Source organism: Hippopotamus amphibius, chromosome 16, assembly GCF_030028045.1.
Source record: "Hippopotamus amphibius kiboko isolate mHipAmp2 chromosome 16, mHipAmp2.hap2, whole genome shotgun sequence".
NCBI classification, from domain to species: domain Eukaryota; kingdom Metazoa; phylum Chordata; class Mammalia; order Artiodactyla; family Hippopotamidae; genus Hippopotamus; species Hippopotamus amphibius.
The window spans coordinates 45,067,192-45,079,821 of NC_080201.1; the positions used below are offsets into that span (position 1 = coordinate 45,067,192).

General features: G+C 47.5%; 1 protein-coding gene across 2 annotated transcripts in view; it reads right to left on the reverse strand.

The window, feature by feature from the left end:
* The window catches only part of RHPN2 (rhophilin Rho GTPase binding protein 2), a 59,595-nt gene that overhangs the window by 11,790 nt on the left and 35,175 nt on the right, over positions 1 to 12,630 (reverse strand). For both annotated transcript variants that reach the window (XM_057713004.1, XM_057713005.1), the window contains 7 exons: positions 9,880 to 9,957; positions 9,049 to 9,173; positions 7,292 to 7,458; positions 5,010 to 5,197; positions 4,445 to 4,601; positions 2,614 to 2,733; positions 955 to 1,149 (listed from right to left, as the gene is read on the reverse strand). In XM_057713004.1, coding sequence (XP_057568987.1) covers positions 955 to 1,149; positions 2,614 to 2,733; positions 4,445 to 4,601; positions 5,010 to 5,197; positions 7,292 to 7,458; positions 9,049 to 9,173; positions 9,880 to 9,957 — 1,030 coding nt within the window. The remainder of the gene's footprint in view (positions 1 to 954; positions 1,150 to 2,613; positions 2,734 to 4,444; positions 4,602 to 5,009; positions 5,198 to 7,291; positions 7,459 to 9,048; positions 9,174 to 9,879; positions 9,958 to 12,630) is intronic.

Sequence of the window (12,630 nt, forward strand, 5' to 3'; positions counted from 1 at the left end):
ACAAAGTTTCAGTTATGCAGGATGAATAAGTTCTGGAGGTCTAACACAGTACCATGAGTATAACAACACTATATTGTATACTTGATATTGGCTAAGAGGGTAGATCTTAGGTGTTAGTGCACGCACGTGTTAGCGTGTGCATCTGTTAGCACGCGCACACACACACAGAACTAGATATTGAAGAAATTTTCACTGCCAAAGTAAAAATTCTCCCTGCATCCCCTGGTTCCACTGTATTAGTGAAAAATTTACTTCTTGTTTCATAAGAAGAATAATTTTTGTCCTTAAAAAAAAAAAAGAAAAAGAAAATGTTGGTGCTGATGAAAGATGGAGAAAACAGGGGAAAGATCAAGCCCTGGAGCAGGAATTAGGATGCAGGAGGCTTTCAAACTATGGAGCCAGAGGTAAAAGACAGAGAGCAAAGCGCAGCTTTCTAGAAGCCAGGTGGTATGTGGGCAGGTATGGAGTACAGGGAAAACATCAGGGCAAAAGGCAGTTCCTGCGGTTCCCTGACTAGCAGTGATGGCTGGAACCCCAGAGGAGGTCATGAGACTTTTAGGAAGGGAATCTAACGGCAACAAACCAGGGAGAGGAGACCCTCAAGAATGCCAGGACAGGGGTCTGGGATTGAGCAACACTGTCGGCAAACAGGGTGGAGAGGAAGGTGGGAGCAGAAAGAACCAAGGTGGCAGGGCTCTGACACCACAGGTGGCATGTTGAGGGGCAGGAGGGGGTCAGCTGCCACCGTTGGGTCAAGGAGGACAAAGACCATAAAGAAGGCCCTTGATCTGAGAATGAGGCGGTGAGGACTCCAGGGCAAGAGCAGCACTTGGCCCTGTCCCAGTGCCCAGCACACAGTGAGGGTCTGCCCACCCCTTGCAGGATGAGCGCCCAAGCACCCCTCTCTCTCACAGGGCACACTCTGCCCCTGGCAACGGCACCCAGGCCACTCACAGATGATGTTGGGAACGTCGACCAAGTTCAGCAGGTCATAGTCCTCACGGAGCTGAGTGTACTTGAGCCGGGACCGCTGGTGTGCCGCGGACAGCACCTGCTGCAGCACCTCAATGTTCCGGAGCTTCTTGCACAGGCTGGCCTCCCTCGTGGACTCCTCGTGATGGGTAACGGCCCGGCACAGATGGGACTTGCCTGCCCACAGAAAATCAACACCACGGGACACAAGTCGTAAACGGCAACATGAGTACCTCAAGGAGAGCTTGAGTGCCCAAGGATTTGCCCACAAAGGTGGACGTTCTCTTTTCTGAAGGATCTGCCTGGATGGCTTCAGTCCCTCTTAAACACATGTGCAATATGCTCGCTTGTGTCTATAAAATTTCCATTCAGCAGACATTTACTGAAGATTCTAGGCATTAAAAATAAAGCAACGAATGAAAACTCGCTCCTGCATTCATGGAGTTTACATGCTAGTGGTTGAAGACAAAATTAACAAGCAAAGAAATAAGTAATGGGTCATGTGGCTATGAGGTTCTGGAGAAAAATAAAGCAGAAATAAAAATAGGCAGATGTGGCATGAGAAGACAGGGAATGGGGAATCACCCTTCTATGATGAGTGATCAGAAAAGGCCTTTTTGAAGGTAACTTTTAAGCAGAGCTCTGAAGGAAGTGAGGGAGCAATCATAGGATATCTGACAGAAGAGCATTCCTAGAAAAACAGCAGCAAGTGCAAAGGCCCTGGGGCAGGAGCATCCCTGCATGTTTAAGAACAAGGAGCTTGGGAGTTTGGCTGGAGGGAGTCAGGGCTGGAAAAGGGCAGGGAATGAGGCTAGAGAGGAACAGGGGCCTGACCATGTCCCACCTCACAAGTGCATGTGAGGCATTCTCCTTCTCTGGGTGAGAGGGGACCATGAAGGCCCCTGGTAAAAATCGGGGCAAGTTGTGTGACCTCTCTGGGCCTCTATTTTCTCAAATGAAAAATGGGGAATCACACCATATCTATCTCATAGGGTTGTGTGAGGTTTAAGTGAGTCAACGTCTGTTAAATAAGCACTGCATAAGTGTAGCTTGGACCAGGGTGGTAAGAAGTGGTCAGATTTGGGATATTTTTTAGGTAAAGTCAATGGGATTTGCTAATCAAACTGGTGATGAGAAAGAAAGATGAGGGAGGAGAGTGAGTCCTGGAGTTGCCATCACTGAGATGGGAAAAGTGCATGTGTGGGGTGGGCGACAAGTTTGGGTGGTAGAAGAATTCAGGTTTGGACATGGAAAGTGATACTCACTCTGAGAACTGTTAGAGACTAAACTAGGACAATTCATTACCAGTTCTTAGGTGTGGCCTAAGAAATGTGTCCTTCCAGATGAGGATGACCAAGGGCCATCCCCTGGACCACTAGGGTGTTGGAAGACTGCCAAAGCTCTAGCTCCACCGTGGGAGGCCTGGTCCCTCACAGAACCCATGAGAACCCAGCTCTGGAAGCCCATCGAGGCTAGAGGACTATGCCTCATGGTTTCTGAAGCCAGAGCGGCCACGATGACTCAGGAAGCCCTACTCTCCGGGCCTTGCCCTGGGGACCTGTCTGGGGTTGTCAGGGAGCAGGAGCAGCTGGACATCAGATGGGACACAGGGAGGGAGGGAGCAGGAGAACTGACACACACCCAGCTGTTGGCGCTGGTGAACGTTTTTCAGCGTGGCCAAGGGCGTCATCCCCTCTGGCATGTGGTCGTAGAGCTGGGACAGGCACTTCTCCTGGTGGTCCTCATCTGCGCCAGGCTTCACTGCAATGAGAACCGCAGGATACATCCCTTCTCGTGGCTGTGGTGCAGGTGCTATAGACGGCACTGCACACCCACTGAGGGATTCCTCTTTCAACCACATCCCCAGGTTCCCTTCTCCTGTTTTCCAAGGCACTTGGGATAATAGGTTTCCTTTCTACCCCCGGACACACCCAGGCAATCCAGCCCAAGGTCTTTGTGCACAGGGGCCAGGCACACTCTAGGGGCTCATGATTTGGCTCCGAGCCCCTGCTCTCTACCTGCTCCCCATCACCCATCTCATGAGCCTCCAAGCATAGCCCTGCCTCAAACCTCTGGAGGCCTTTGCGCCTGCACCCTCCCTGGCACGTGTCTGCTCCTAACCTCACCAAACCACCCACCACTACCTCGACACTTCTATCCTCCGTTCCAGGGCTCACTCAGATGGTATTCTCGCTCTAGCTGTCCTTTCCCTCCTTGTTCAGCTGGAAAAGCCCTCCTCAGAGTCCCAAGTCCAACTCGAATGGTACCGCCTCTGAGGAACCAGCCATGACCACACCAAGGACTCCAACTGCTGCCTCATCTGTGTTCCCACCACAATGACTGAAGCACTTGATTCTGATTGGTTTACATGACTTGTCCCACTTAAGAGACTATATAACAATACTAGCAGGAGCAGCTAACACTTTCAGGGAGCCCACCGTATACAGGGCACTATTTAGCTTTGCATAAAAGCACTTAGTTTTCACAACAGCCTGTGAGACAGGTTCTCTTCCTATCTCCATTTTACAGATGAGAAAACTGAGGCACAGAGCAGCTAAGTAACTTACCCAAGATCACCCAGCCAGTAAATGACAGAACTGAGATATGAACCCAGGCAGTCTGGCTCCAGAGGTTATGCTTTTTGTTATTCAGAGGGCTGCTTTGATTAGCACTGATTGCAACAAAAGTCCTACCCAACCTCAGATCAGAGCCAAAACTACCGGGAGGAGAATGAGGCACTCACCTCAGGCTGAAGATTTAAGGGCGTGTCCCAAACTCAACCATCAAGATATATATGATATTTTAATACAATTTTCTAAATATCAAAATTAATGCAATAATATTTGTGATGAACAACCCATCTAAATTTCTTTTTGTTTCAGGCTCCAATATGCCTCAGCACAGCTCTGTTATTTTGTCTGTAACTATTGTTTTTAATTTGTTCAACTGGAATATGAGCAAATATTTGCTTTGGTCTTTTATTATTTATTTATTTGGCCATGCCGCACCACGTGGCACGCGGGATCTCAGTTCCCCGACCAGGGATCATAACCACTGGACCGCCAGGGAAGTCCCAGCACAGCACTGTTATTGATCTGTAGCTTTATTTAAAATTTTAATCACTGTGGATTTTTTTTTTTGCCTTAGTTTTGATTCATTTACAATTATTATGTTAAACTATTATCTCAGTTACTGAGTTTATGGGCATCCCCTTGGATTTTGTGCCTCCCTGGTCGAGCCCTGGTCCTAGATTCCAGGTGAAACATCACCTCCGTGAAGCTGTCTGCTCCATCCCAGGCAGAAGGAATGCTACCTCTCTTTCTCCCACAGTGCTACCACATAACCCCTAATCCCACCCTGTGGGAAAGTTGCCTGTGCCAACATGTAATCCCTGCCCTCTGCCCCTAGGCTGTGAGCATCCCTCACCCGCAACCCTGACCAAAGCCCAGAGCCCTGAGCCGCCAAGCCTTACACTGGTGGTCGATGAGGAGGGTGGCCGTGAAGTAGTGGGCCAGGGCTTCATAGTGGTGGGCCTTCACGCAGGCCAAGCTGGCCCAGGAGTACGGGATGTTCTCCTTCACTGGCACCTGGTTCATGGCTGCATGCAGCTGCCGGTAGACCTCTCCCACCTAAAACAGAAGAAATGTTGGGGACGGGGAGCCTGGCACAGAGACCCTCACGTATCCGGGCTGCAGAAAAAGAGCCCTTTCTTCTGTGCAGTGCTCCCTGCCAGAGACTGCTCCAGAATCTGGGAGCAACTCCAAGGGCTCCTAGTGCTGTCACTGTCGGAGTTAACAGGGAGATCAGGCCACCGTCATTATGCTGGTTTTTAGGCAAAGCTGCAGATGGAATCAGTGATCCGTATCTGAAAAGCCATTACTTGCCAAGAAAATGCAAGCCAGCACTCTGGCCAGCCGGGGTGGGCACGCTGCCCAGGTCACGGGCAAGCTGCCATGGGAAGCCCCCCGCGGCCTCCAGGGGGCCCACACCAATGCACCCCGCTCACCCCGAAAGTCACGGGAAACAGCAAGGCTTACCTTGGCAGCCTCCTGAGCCACCTTCACCAGGGTGAAGAACTCGTTCTGGATGCCAGGAAGGCAGACTTTCTCAAAGGTGCTTTCTTGGGCTTGTGCGAGCATCATTTTGACCAGCACACTGAGCATGGCGGGACTCATGTCGTAACTTGGAGTGTGAGTAAATGTCTCTTTCAGGTAGTTTAAAACCCCTACGATTGGAATTGTTTTGCACATTAGTTGGGGATGATGCTTATTTCACCACACTGCTCTGCAGTATAGAAAATGACAGAAGCAAAAATATAAAACCGGTATCCTGAAGCATCTTTAAAAAAAATCTGATTCTCAATTACCAGAAGATCCAGCAATTCCACTCCTAGGTATAACCCCACGGAACTGAAAGCAGACTTAAACTGATATTTGTAGAGGAATGCTCACAGCAGCATTATTCCCAATAGCCAAAAGGCAGAAACAACTCAAACGTCCTTGACAGATATGTGGGTAAACAAAATGTGGTATATACCTACAACAGAATATTTTCAGGCTTAAAAAGGAAGGCAATTCTGACACGCGCTACAACATGGATGAAGACATCACGCTAAGTGAAGTAAGTCCCTCACAAGGACAAACATGGTACGACTGCATTGAGATGAGGTATCTAGAACAGCCAAATTCACAGAGGCAAAGAGCAGACTGTTTCCCAGGGGCTGGGGGAGGAGGGATGGAGATTTAATGGAGTGTATAATGGGGCAGAGTTTCCGTTTGGGATGATAAAAAAGTTCTGGAGATGGACAGTTGTACAACAATGTGACAGTACTTAATGCCAATGAACAGTACTCCTAAAAATGGTTAAAATGGTAATTTTGTTATATATGTTTTACCACAGTTTGAAAACTTTTGTTTTCCAAATCTCTTCTAAAACATTTACACTGGTATCAAGCAAGGAAACCAGCCTGCGCCCTGCCTATTCCTGTCCCACCTGGGACGCTTGTGAGAAATTCCATACGTGACTACGCATTGGATGGAGGTGAAGGCAGAAGGCAAACAGAATGACTGAAGGGCTCTCAGGGGCACATGTTCACACTTAACCCCTGGGTCATTCAGAAGTTCAGGGCTTTTCCCCAGGACCTCAGGAAAAGATCAACTCAGCCACCCCAGTGGGAATTTTCATGCTGCAGCCCTCAGCTTACTTTTTTACGTGTGAGAAAAGTGTCACAGCATCAACTGACAATCAACCTGGGGCTGAAATAAAACCTACGGCACGAATCCCACCTGACTGGTTCCTCTGGTTTTGCCGCACAGCATAAACTGCCCTGCAGAAGGCAGGCAATGCCTGCAGGCTGCCTGCTCCTCTCTGGGGTTCACTCCTACTCTGTTCTTGAGCTGTGTTTTATCCGTATCTCTGAAATCTCAGAGACAGGTCACTAAGCATACCTGCTTCGGATTCCTCAGAAAGAAAGATGAGCCCAGAATAGGATTTACAGTGAAAGAAATCAACTCCCACGTGGAATTTCACCACGGTGCTTCCTTCCAAGGGATCCATCATTTTAACCAAGCAATTCCACGACCAGCCCAAATGGCAAAGCCACAGTAAGAGCAAAGTAAGATACCCCAAAAGGTTTTCTGCCAGGGGTAATGCAGAGCGACAAGGACCGGCACAGAAGGAAACTCGCTGTGCAGCCAGCTCGGGGCATCACGTGGTGCTCTGCGCTTGTCACTGCTTTTGTTCACCATTCCCTGTGCCGAGACTGCTGGACACAGGCCCTGCTGGAGGGGAGCAGTGCAGGACCCTCAGACACGCATGAGGCAGGCCTGCCCACTGCACCCCTCCAGGCAGCCCCCAGTCCTCTACAGGCTGGCGGCCGAGAAGAGCAACCTTGGGTGAGCGAGCTTCTCTGAGCATAACAGAGAGGCATGGATAGGAACACGCACGGATGAGGCGCGTCTGATGAAAGACAAAAGAAACAGCCTACATTCCCACCACTTGAGAAAACGTATTCTCTTCTTCAGAACTGTGTTCAAAGAAATAGTTCATTCACTGCCATCTGTGGGGCCACTCATTTGGAAAAGATTAATCATTAACCACTGTGTACATGAGCCACATTTAGACGGAGATGACAGGGTTTGAGCCAACAAGCGATTTTCCTGGTGGGAAGATACACCAGCTCCGGAAACTGGCCTGGCCCTTTCAGGCCTGGGAGGCCAAGTGTGGGCCTGGGGAGGACCAACAGACCCCCTTCAGCTGGGGTACCAGAGTCACATGGCAGGGCTCGGGCTCTATCTCGGCAGCCCTCGTGGAGACACACCTGCGGCTCTCTGAAAGGCATCCACCGCGCTCTCCAGCCCAGCTTCTGTCTGTCGATTGCACCGGGTCCCGATCTGTGTGTAGAGGGCTCCGATGTTAAACAGGATGCTGGCCTTCTCCAGCAGCAAGTTCTGCTGGCTAACCGGAACCCCGGTGAGAGAGTCATACCTATTTAAAAGAAACGTCTTTTGAGAATATGGATTCCTTGGCTAGTGAGTGCCACTTTTGGGTAAAAATGGACAAAACTTATTTCTTGAATAAAACTCAAAGATGCACATGCAATGAGGCTTTTTATTTCCGAGCGAGACGATGGGCTTCATCATACTGAGTGAAGACACCCACAAGCACAAACAGAAACAGGGCTTCTCAACCAGGATGTCCTTCCATAGGTGAATGGACACACAAACTGTGGTACAGCCATACAGCGGAAAATTATGCAAAGCTAAGAAGAAATGAGCTATCAAGCCATGAAAAGACATGGAGAAACCTTAAAGGCACGTGATTAAGTGAAAGAGGGCAATCTGGCAAGGCTACATACTGTATGACTCCAACTATATGACATTCTGGAAAAGACAAAACAATGGAGACAAAAAGAATCAGTTGTTGCCGGGGGTGGGGGGTGGGGAGGGGTGGGGATGCCTAGGTGGAGCTCAGAGGATGGCAGGGCAGTGAAGCTATTCCATGTGATACTATAATGTGGATAGATGTCATTATATGTTTGTCCAGACCCATGGACGGCAGCCCACCAAGAGTGAACCCTAATGTGAACAATGGATGCTGGGTGATAGTGAGTCATTGTAGGTTCATCGGTTGTAACAAATGTAACACTCTGGTGGGGGATGTTGACAGTGGGGGAGGTCATGGGTGTGCAGGAGGGGGCATAGGGGAACTCTCTGTACCCTCCCCTCAATTTTACTACAAATCCAAAACTGCTCTAAAAGATAAAATGTATTAAAAAAAATAAGGCTTCTCTGACATGAAATATAGCAATTACTAACCCCTCATAATTCTTCCTGAAGTCTGAAAGACTCAGGATGTGTTTGAAAGTTCATGTATCAACCAGGGGATAGATACAGAGCTTCTTGCTTCTTCCTAATTCAACACAAAGGAGGAGAAGTCACATTTGGCCCTTTCACCCATGCGCAGGCAGCTAACACATCTTCAGGAAAAGTCACCTGCCTTTCCTTTCAAAAGGAAGCATCTGGAGCCTGCTGCTACGGTGAAGTTAAACTCTGGATATGCTGTTGGAATTTACTTTCATGTCACACACTCCTAAGCCACTCAGAGAAGAGGTATAGCATCTCTAAAATATTTAAACAACACTGCTTGTGGAAAGTACCGACTCCGGGGAAGAATCAAAGGTTCTGCTTCAGTTTTTAAAATCTGACCTATTTCTGTCTGCTGCCCTCATCACTGGGACAAAACCTGATTCCCAGCCTCATCCCATCTGGGACAAGAATCTTGCTTCTTGTTCGTTCTACCTCAGAGCCCTGGTGTTCTCCCACGATAAAATGAGCATGGGAAAAAATGCCTCTTCTCCTCAGCTCCCTTGCTCTGAGAAGCAAGAAGCCACGGTCTGTTGGAGGCTTCCCCCGCTGGATCCCCTTCATAAATAAACACAGGTTTATCTACACATCTCCAGGCTCTCTTGTATTACTGGGACAATTAGAAAGAGAGGGCTGCAGTGCAGAGGGGCCTCTGTGGGGCTGAGGCTCCCAAGTGTGGCCAGAATGGGAAAGCCCCAGTCCAGGTACCTACCAGGTAAACAGGATCCCCATCTGTCGGGTGGGCGGGAAGAATCGGCTCTCGACAAATCCCAGCTGGATGAAGTAACTCATCAGCAGCTCCACCCCCGCCTCATCTCGGCTGGGTGTCCGACAGGCCTGAAAGGAAAGGAACCATCGAGGGGGTGAGCTGGTGAGCACACAGAGCAGAGGGCTGGGCCGGGAAGATGCTCATGCATGCTATTTCTCTGGAGCCTGGGCCCTGCTGCTGGTATCATGAACTCTAGGAGAGGTGGGAAAGGCTGGGGTGAACTCATGAGTTCTGGGACCCAGCCCCAGACACATGTGTCTGTCCCCTCTGTGGTCTTTTTCTTTTTAATTTATTTTATTTGTTTGTTTTTTGGCTGTGTTGGGTCTTCGTTGCTGCACACAGGCTTTGTCTAGTTGCGGCAAGCGGGGGATACTCTTCGTTGTGGTGCGCGGGCTCCTCACTGCGGTGGCTTCTCTCGTTGCGGAGCATGGGCTCTAGGTGCGTGGGCTTCAGTAGTTGCGGCACACGGGCTCAATAATTGTGGCTCACGGGCTTAGCTGCTCCGTGGCAGGCTGGATCTTCCTGGAGCAGGGATCAAACCCGTGTCCCCTGCATTGGCAGGTGGATTCTTAACCACTGCACCACCTAGGAAGTCCCTCTGTGGTCTTCTTATGTGGCAAGTTGAATGGATGGTTCTGACAGCACCCCCTCCCCACCCCCATCACCTCCAAACACAGTGATTCTACAAGACTTCAAAAGCAATAATGGGATCATCTGAAGATTCAGCAAGCCCTAGTAGCCACCCTCCTTTCCCTGCCGCACATGGAAACCTACCTGTCTCAGATCCATAAGATCTGCTATTTCATCTTCATAGAGGTAGCTATCTTCACTGTAATGCTCCAGAATAAAGTCCTGTAAGAAAATTAGATACTGTAAGGTGTGCTTCAGAACCATGAACAGGTAAAAGAGTAGTGTCTAATGTGCCCCCCTTCCTTTAAAAATGCATGTAGAATTCATAAAAACTTACGGGAGAGTATATATTACAGTAACTTTCTAAGTGGTGAGACTTATTTTCTTTCTTTTCTTTTTTTTAACTTTTTTCTTTTTATCAATTAATTTATTGGCTGCATTGGGTCTTTGTTGCTGCACACGGGCTTTCCCTAGTTGCAGCAAGTGGGAGCTACTCTTCATGGTGGTATGTGGGCTCCTCATTGCAGTGGCTTCTCCTGTTGTGGAGGACAGGCTCTAGGCGTGTGGTCTTCAGTAGCTGCGGCACATGGGCTCAACAGCTGTGGCGCACTGGCTTAGCTGCTCCGCAGCATGTGGGATCTTCCTGGAGCAGGGATCAAACCTGTGTCCCCTACATTGGCAGGCAGATTCTTAACCACTGTGCCACCTAGGAAGTCCCTGAGATTTATTTTCTTAATTTTATGTATATTTAAAAATTTTGCTTTTGTTGCTTCTTCAGTAAAAAGGGAAGTTGAAATTGTTTTTTACTTAAAAATGAGGACTTTCCTGGCAGTCCAGTGGTTAAGACTGCCTTCCAATGCAGGGGGTGTGGGTTCAATCCCTGGTTGCGGAGCTAAGATCCCATATGCCTTGCAGTCAAAAACCCAAAACATAAAACAAAAGCAATATTGTAACAAATTCAATAAAGACTTTTAAAACGGTCCACATCAAAAAAAAAAAACAAAAAACAAAAACAAAAAAAAGTCCTGGCAGCACTGTTAAGTGACTTGTATAAGTGACTATAAGTCAGATAATTCTGGCAAACATCACAGATATGCAGGGGCTCAGACCTTCGTCCTCTGGGCACAGGGTCTTCCTAGAAGAAGGAACTCATGTCTGGGGACTGTTACGAGGATGCTACCCTCAGGGTCTGTGATGGGAACGTTTGTGAGAACAGCTCCAGGTACCTCCACAAACAAAGCACCCCAGTGAGACCCCCAACTGGGTCCAGTGTTTGATGACCACTCGGTGAGTTCATTCCACGTAAGACACTTTGACGAGCACCTGCTATGTGCCAGGCACTGCTCACAGTGCTGGGGCTACTTCAGTGAACAAAATGAAGATCTTGCCCCATGGAGCTTATAATCTCACAAGGGAACACAGACAATAAGTAACAGGCACAACAAGTAAGTTAATTATATCATATATTAGAAGGTGGCAAGTATCACAGGGAAAAAATAAGATGAGTGTAATGGGTATGGAGAATGGATTCTTGCATAACATCCTCCATAAGTGCTGGCTCTCCCTGGCTGCAAGAGGTTGAGGAGAGAGATTGTTCATTACATTTTCCCAAGTGTCGGTGAGTATTCTCTTTACACACTTTCTACATTAAGATCCCTTCTGCTTTTTATATGTTTGAATAACTACACATACACCTGTATACCCTCCACTGACAAAAATGGGACTGTGCTGGATGAATACATAGCATTGCTTTGCTTTTTTTTCTTTTCTTTCTTCCTTTCTTTTTTTGGGGGGGGGACTGGTGCACTACACCACACGGCATGCAGGATCTTAGCTCCCCAACCAGGGATTGAAACCACGCCCGCCTGCAGTAGAAGCAAGGAGTGTGAGCCACCGGACCGCCAGGGAAGTCCCTGAAATGCTTTTCAAATATTAGGTATGTTATTACTGACATTAATTATGGTGAGGACGATCTGGGGAACAAAGTTCCTCTATGGCTTCTTTGACGACATCTCTGAGACCAGTGTTAAGGGCCACCATTCAGGAGATGCTCAAGGATGAGAACTGTATCCTTTCCAGAGCAGCTCGCTGCTCTATCAGCTTCTACTGTGGACACTGGCGAAAAATGTTCTTAAAATTAGGAGAGGAATTACACTTAAAACGAGAAGTTAAAAGAGAAACTTCAACCTCATAGAAGTCAAAGAGGATTTTGATACATTCTAAATGTATTATTGATGTTGTAACTTAGTAAACTAGGATACACTACACATACCCAGTAGAATAAAAAATATCGAGCTGAAACCCACTGTAAATATCAGGCACCAGGCAAGGAGGTCTACCACCACTGCCACTACCTAGCATGATGCCAACAACTTAAGAAAAGTAAGATATAAAGGTTAGAAAGGAAGAAACAAAATAATTTTTGTGCAAAATAACTGTGTTTTTACAAACTCCAAGAGTGTCAACTAAAAAACCACAAAACTAATAAGAATTCAGTAAAATTGGCCAAAAGTTAATACTAAAAGTTATTAGTCTTATAGAGAACAGACTTGTGGTTGCTAAGGAGGATGGGGGAGGGAGAGGCATGAACTGGGAGTTTGATTCTAGCAGATGCCAACTATTATATTTAGAATGGATAAACAACGAGATCCTACTGTACAGCACAGGGAATTATATTCAATATCCTGTAATAAACCATAATGGAAAAGAATATGAAAAATATACATATGTATAACTGAATCACTTTGCTGTACACCAGAAACTAACACAACATTGTAAATCATCTATACTTCAATTCGAAAAAAAAAGTTAATAATCTTCCTTTCTTACACAAACAATAATCACTTAGAAAAATATAACAGGGGATCAAAAACTTTCACAATTATAACAAAAATA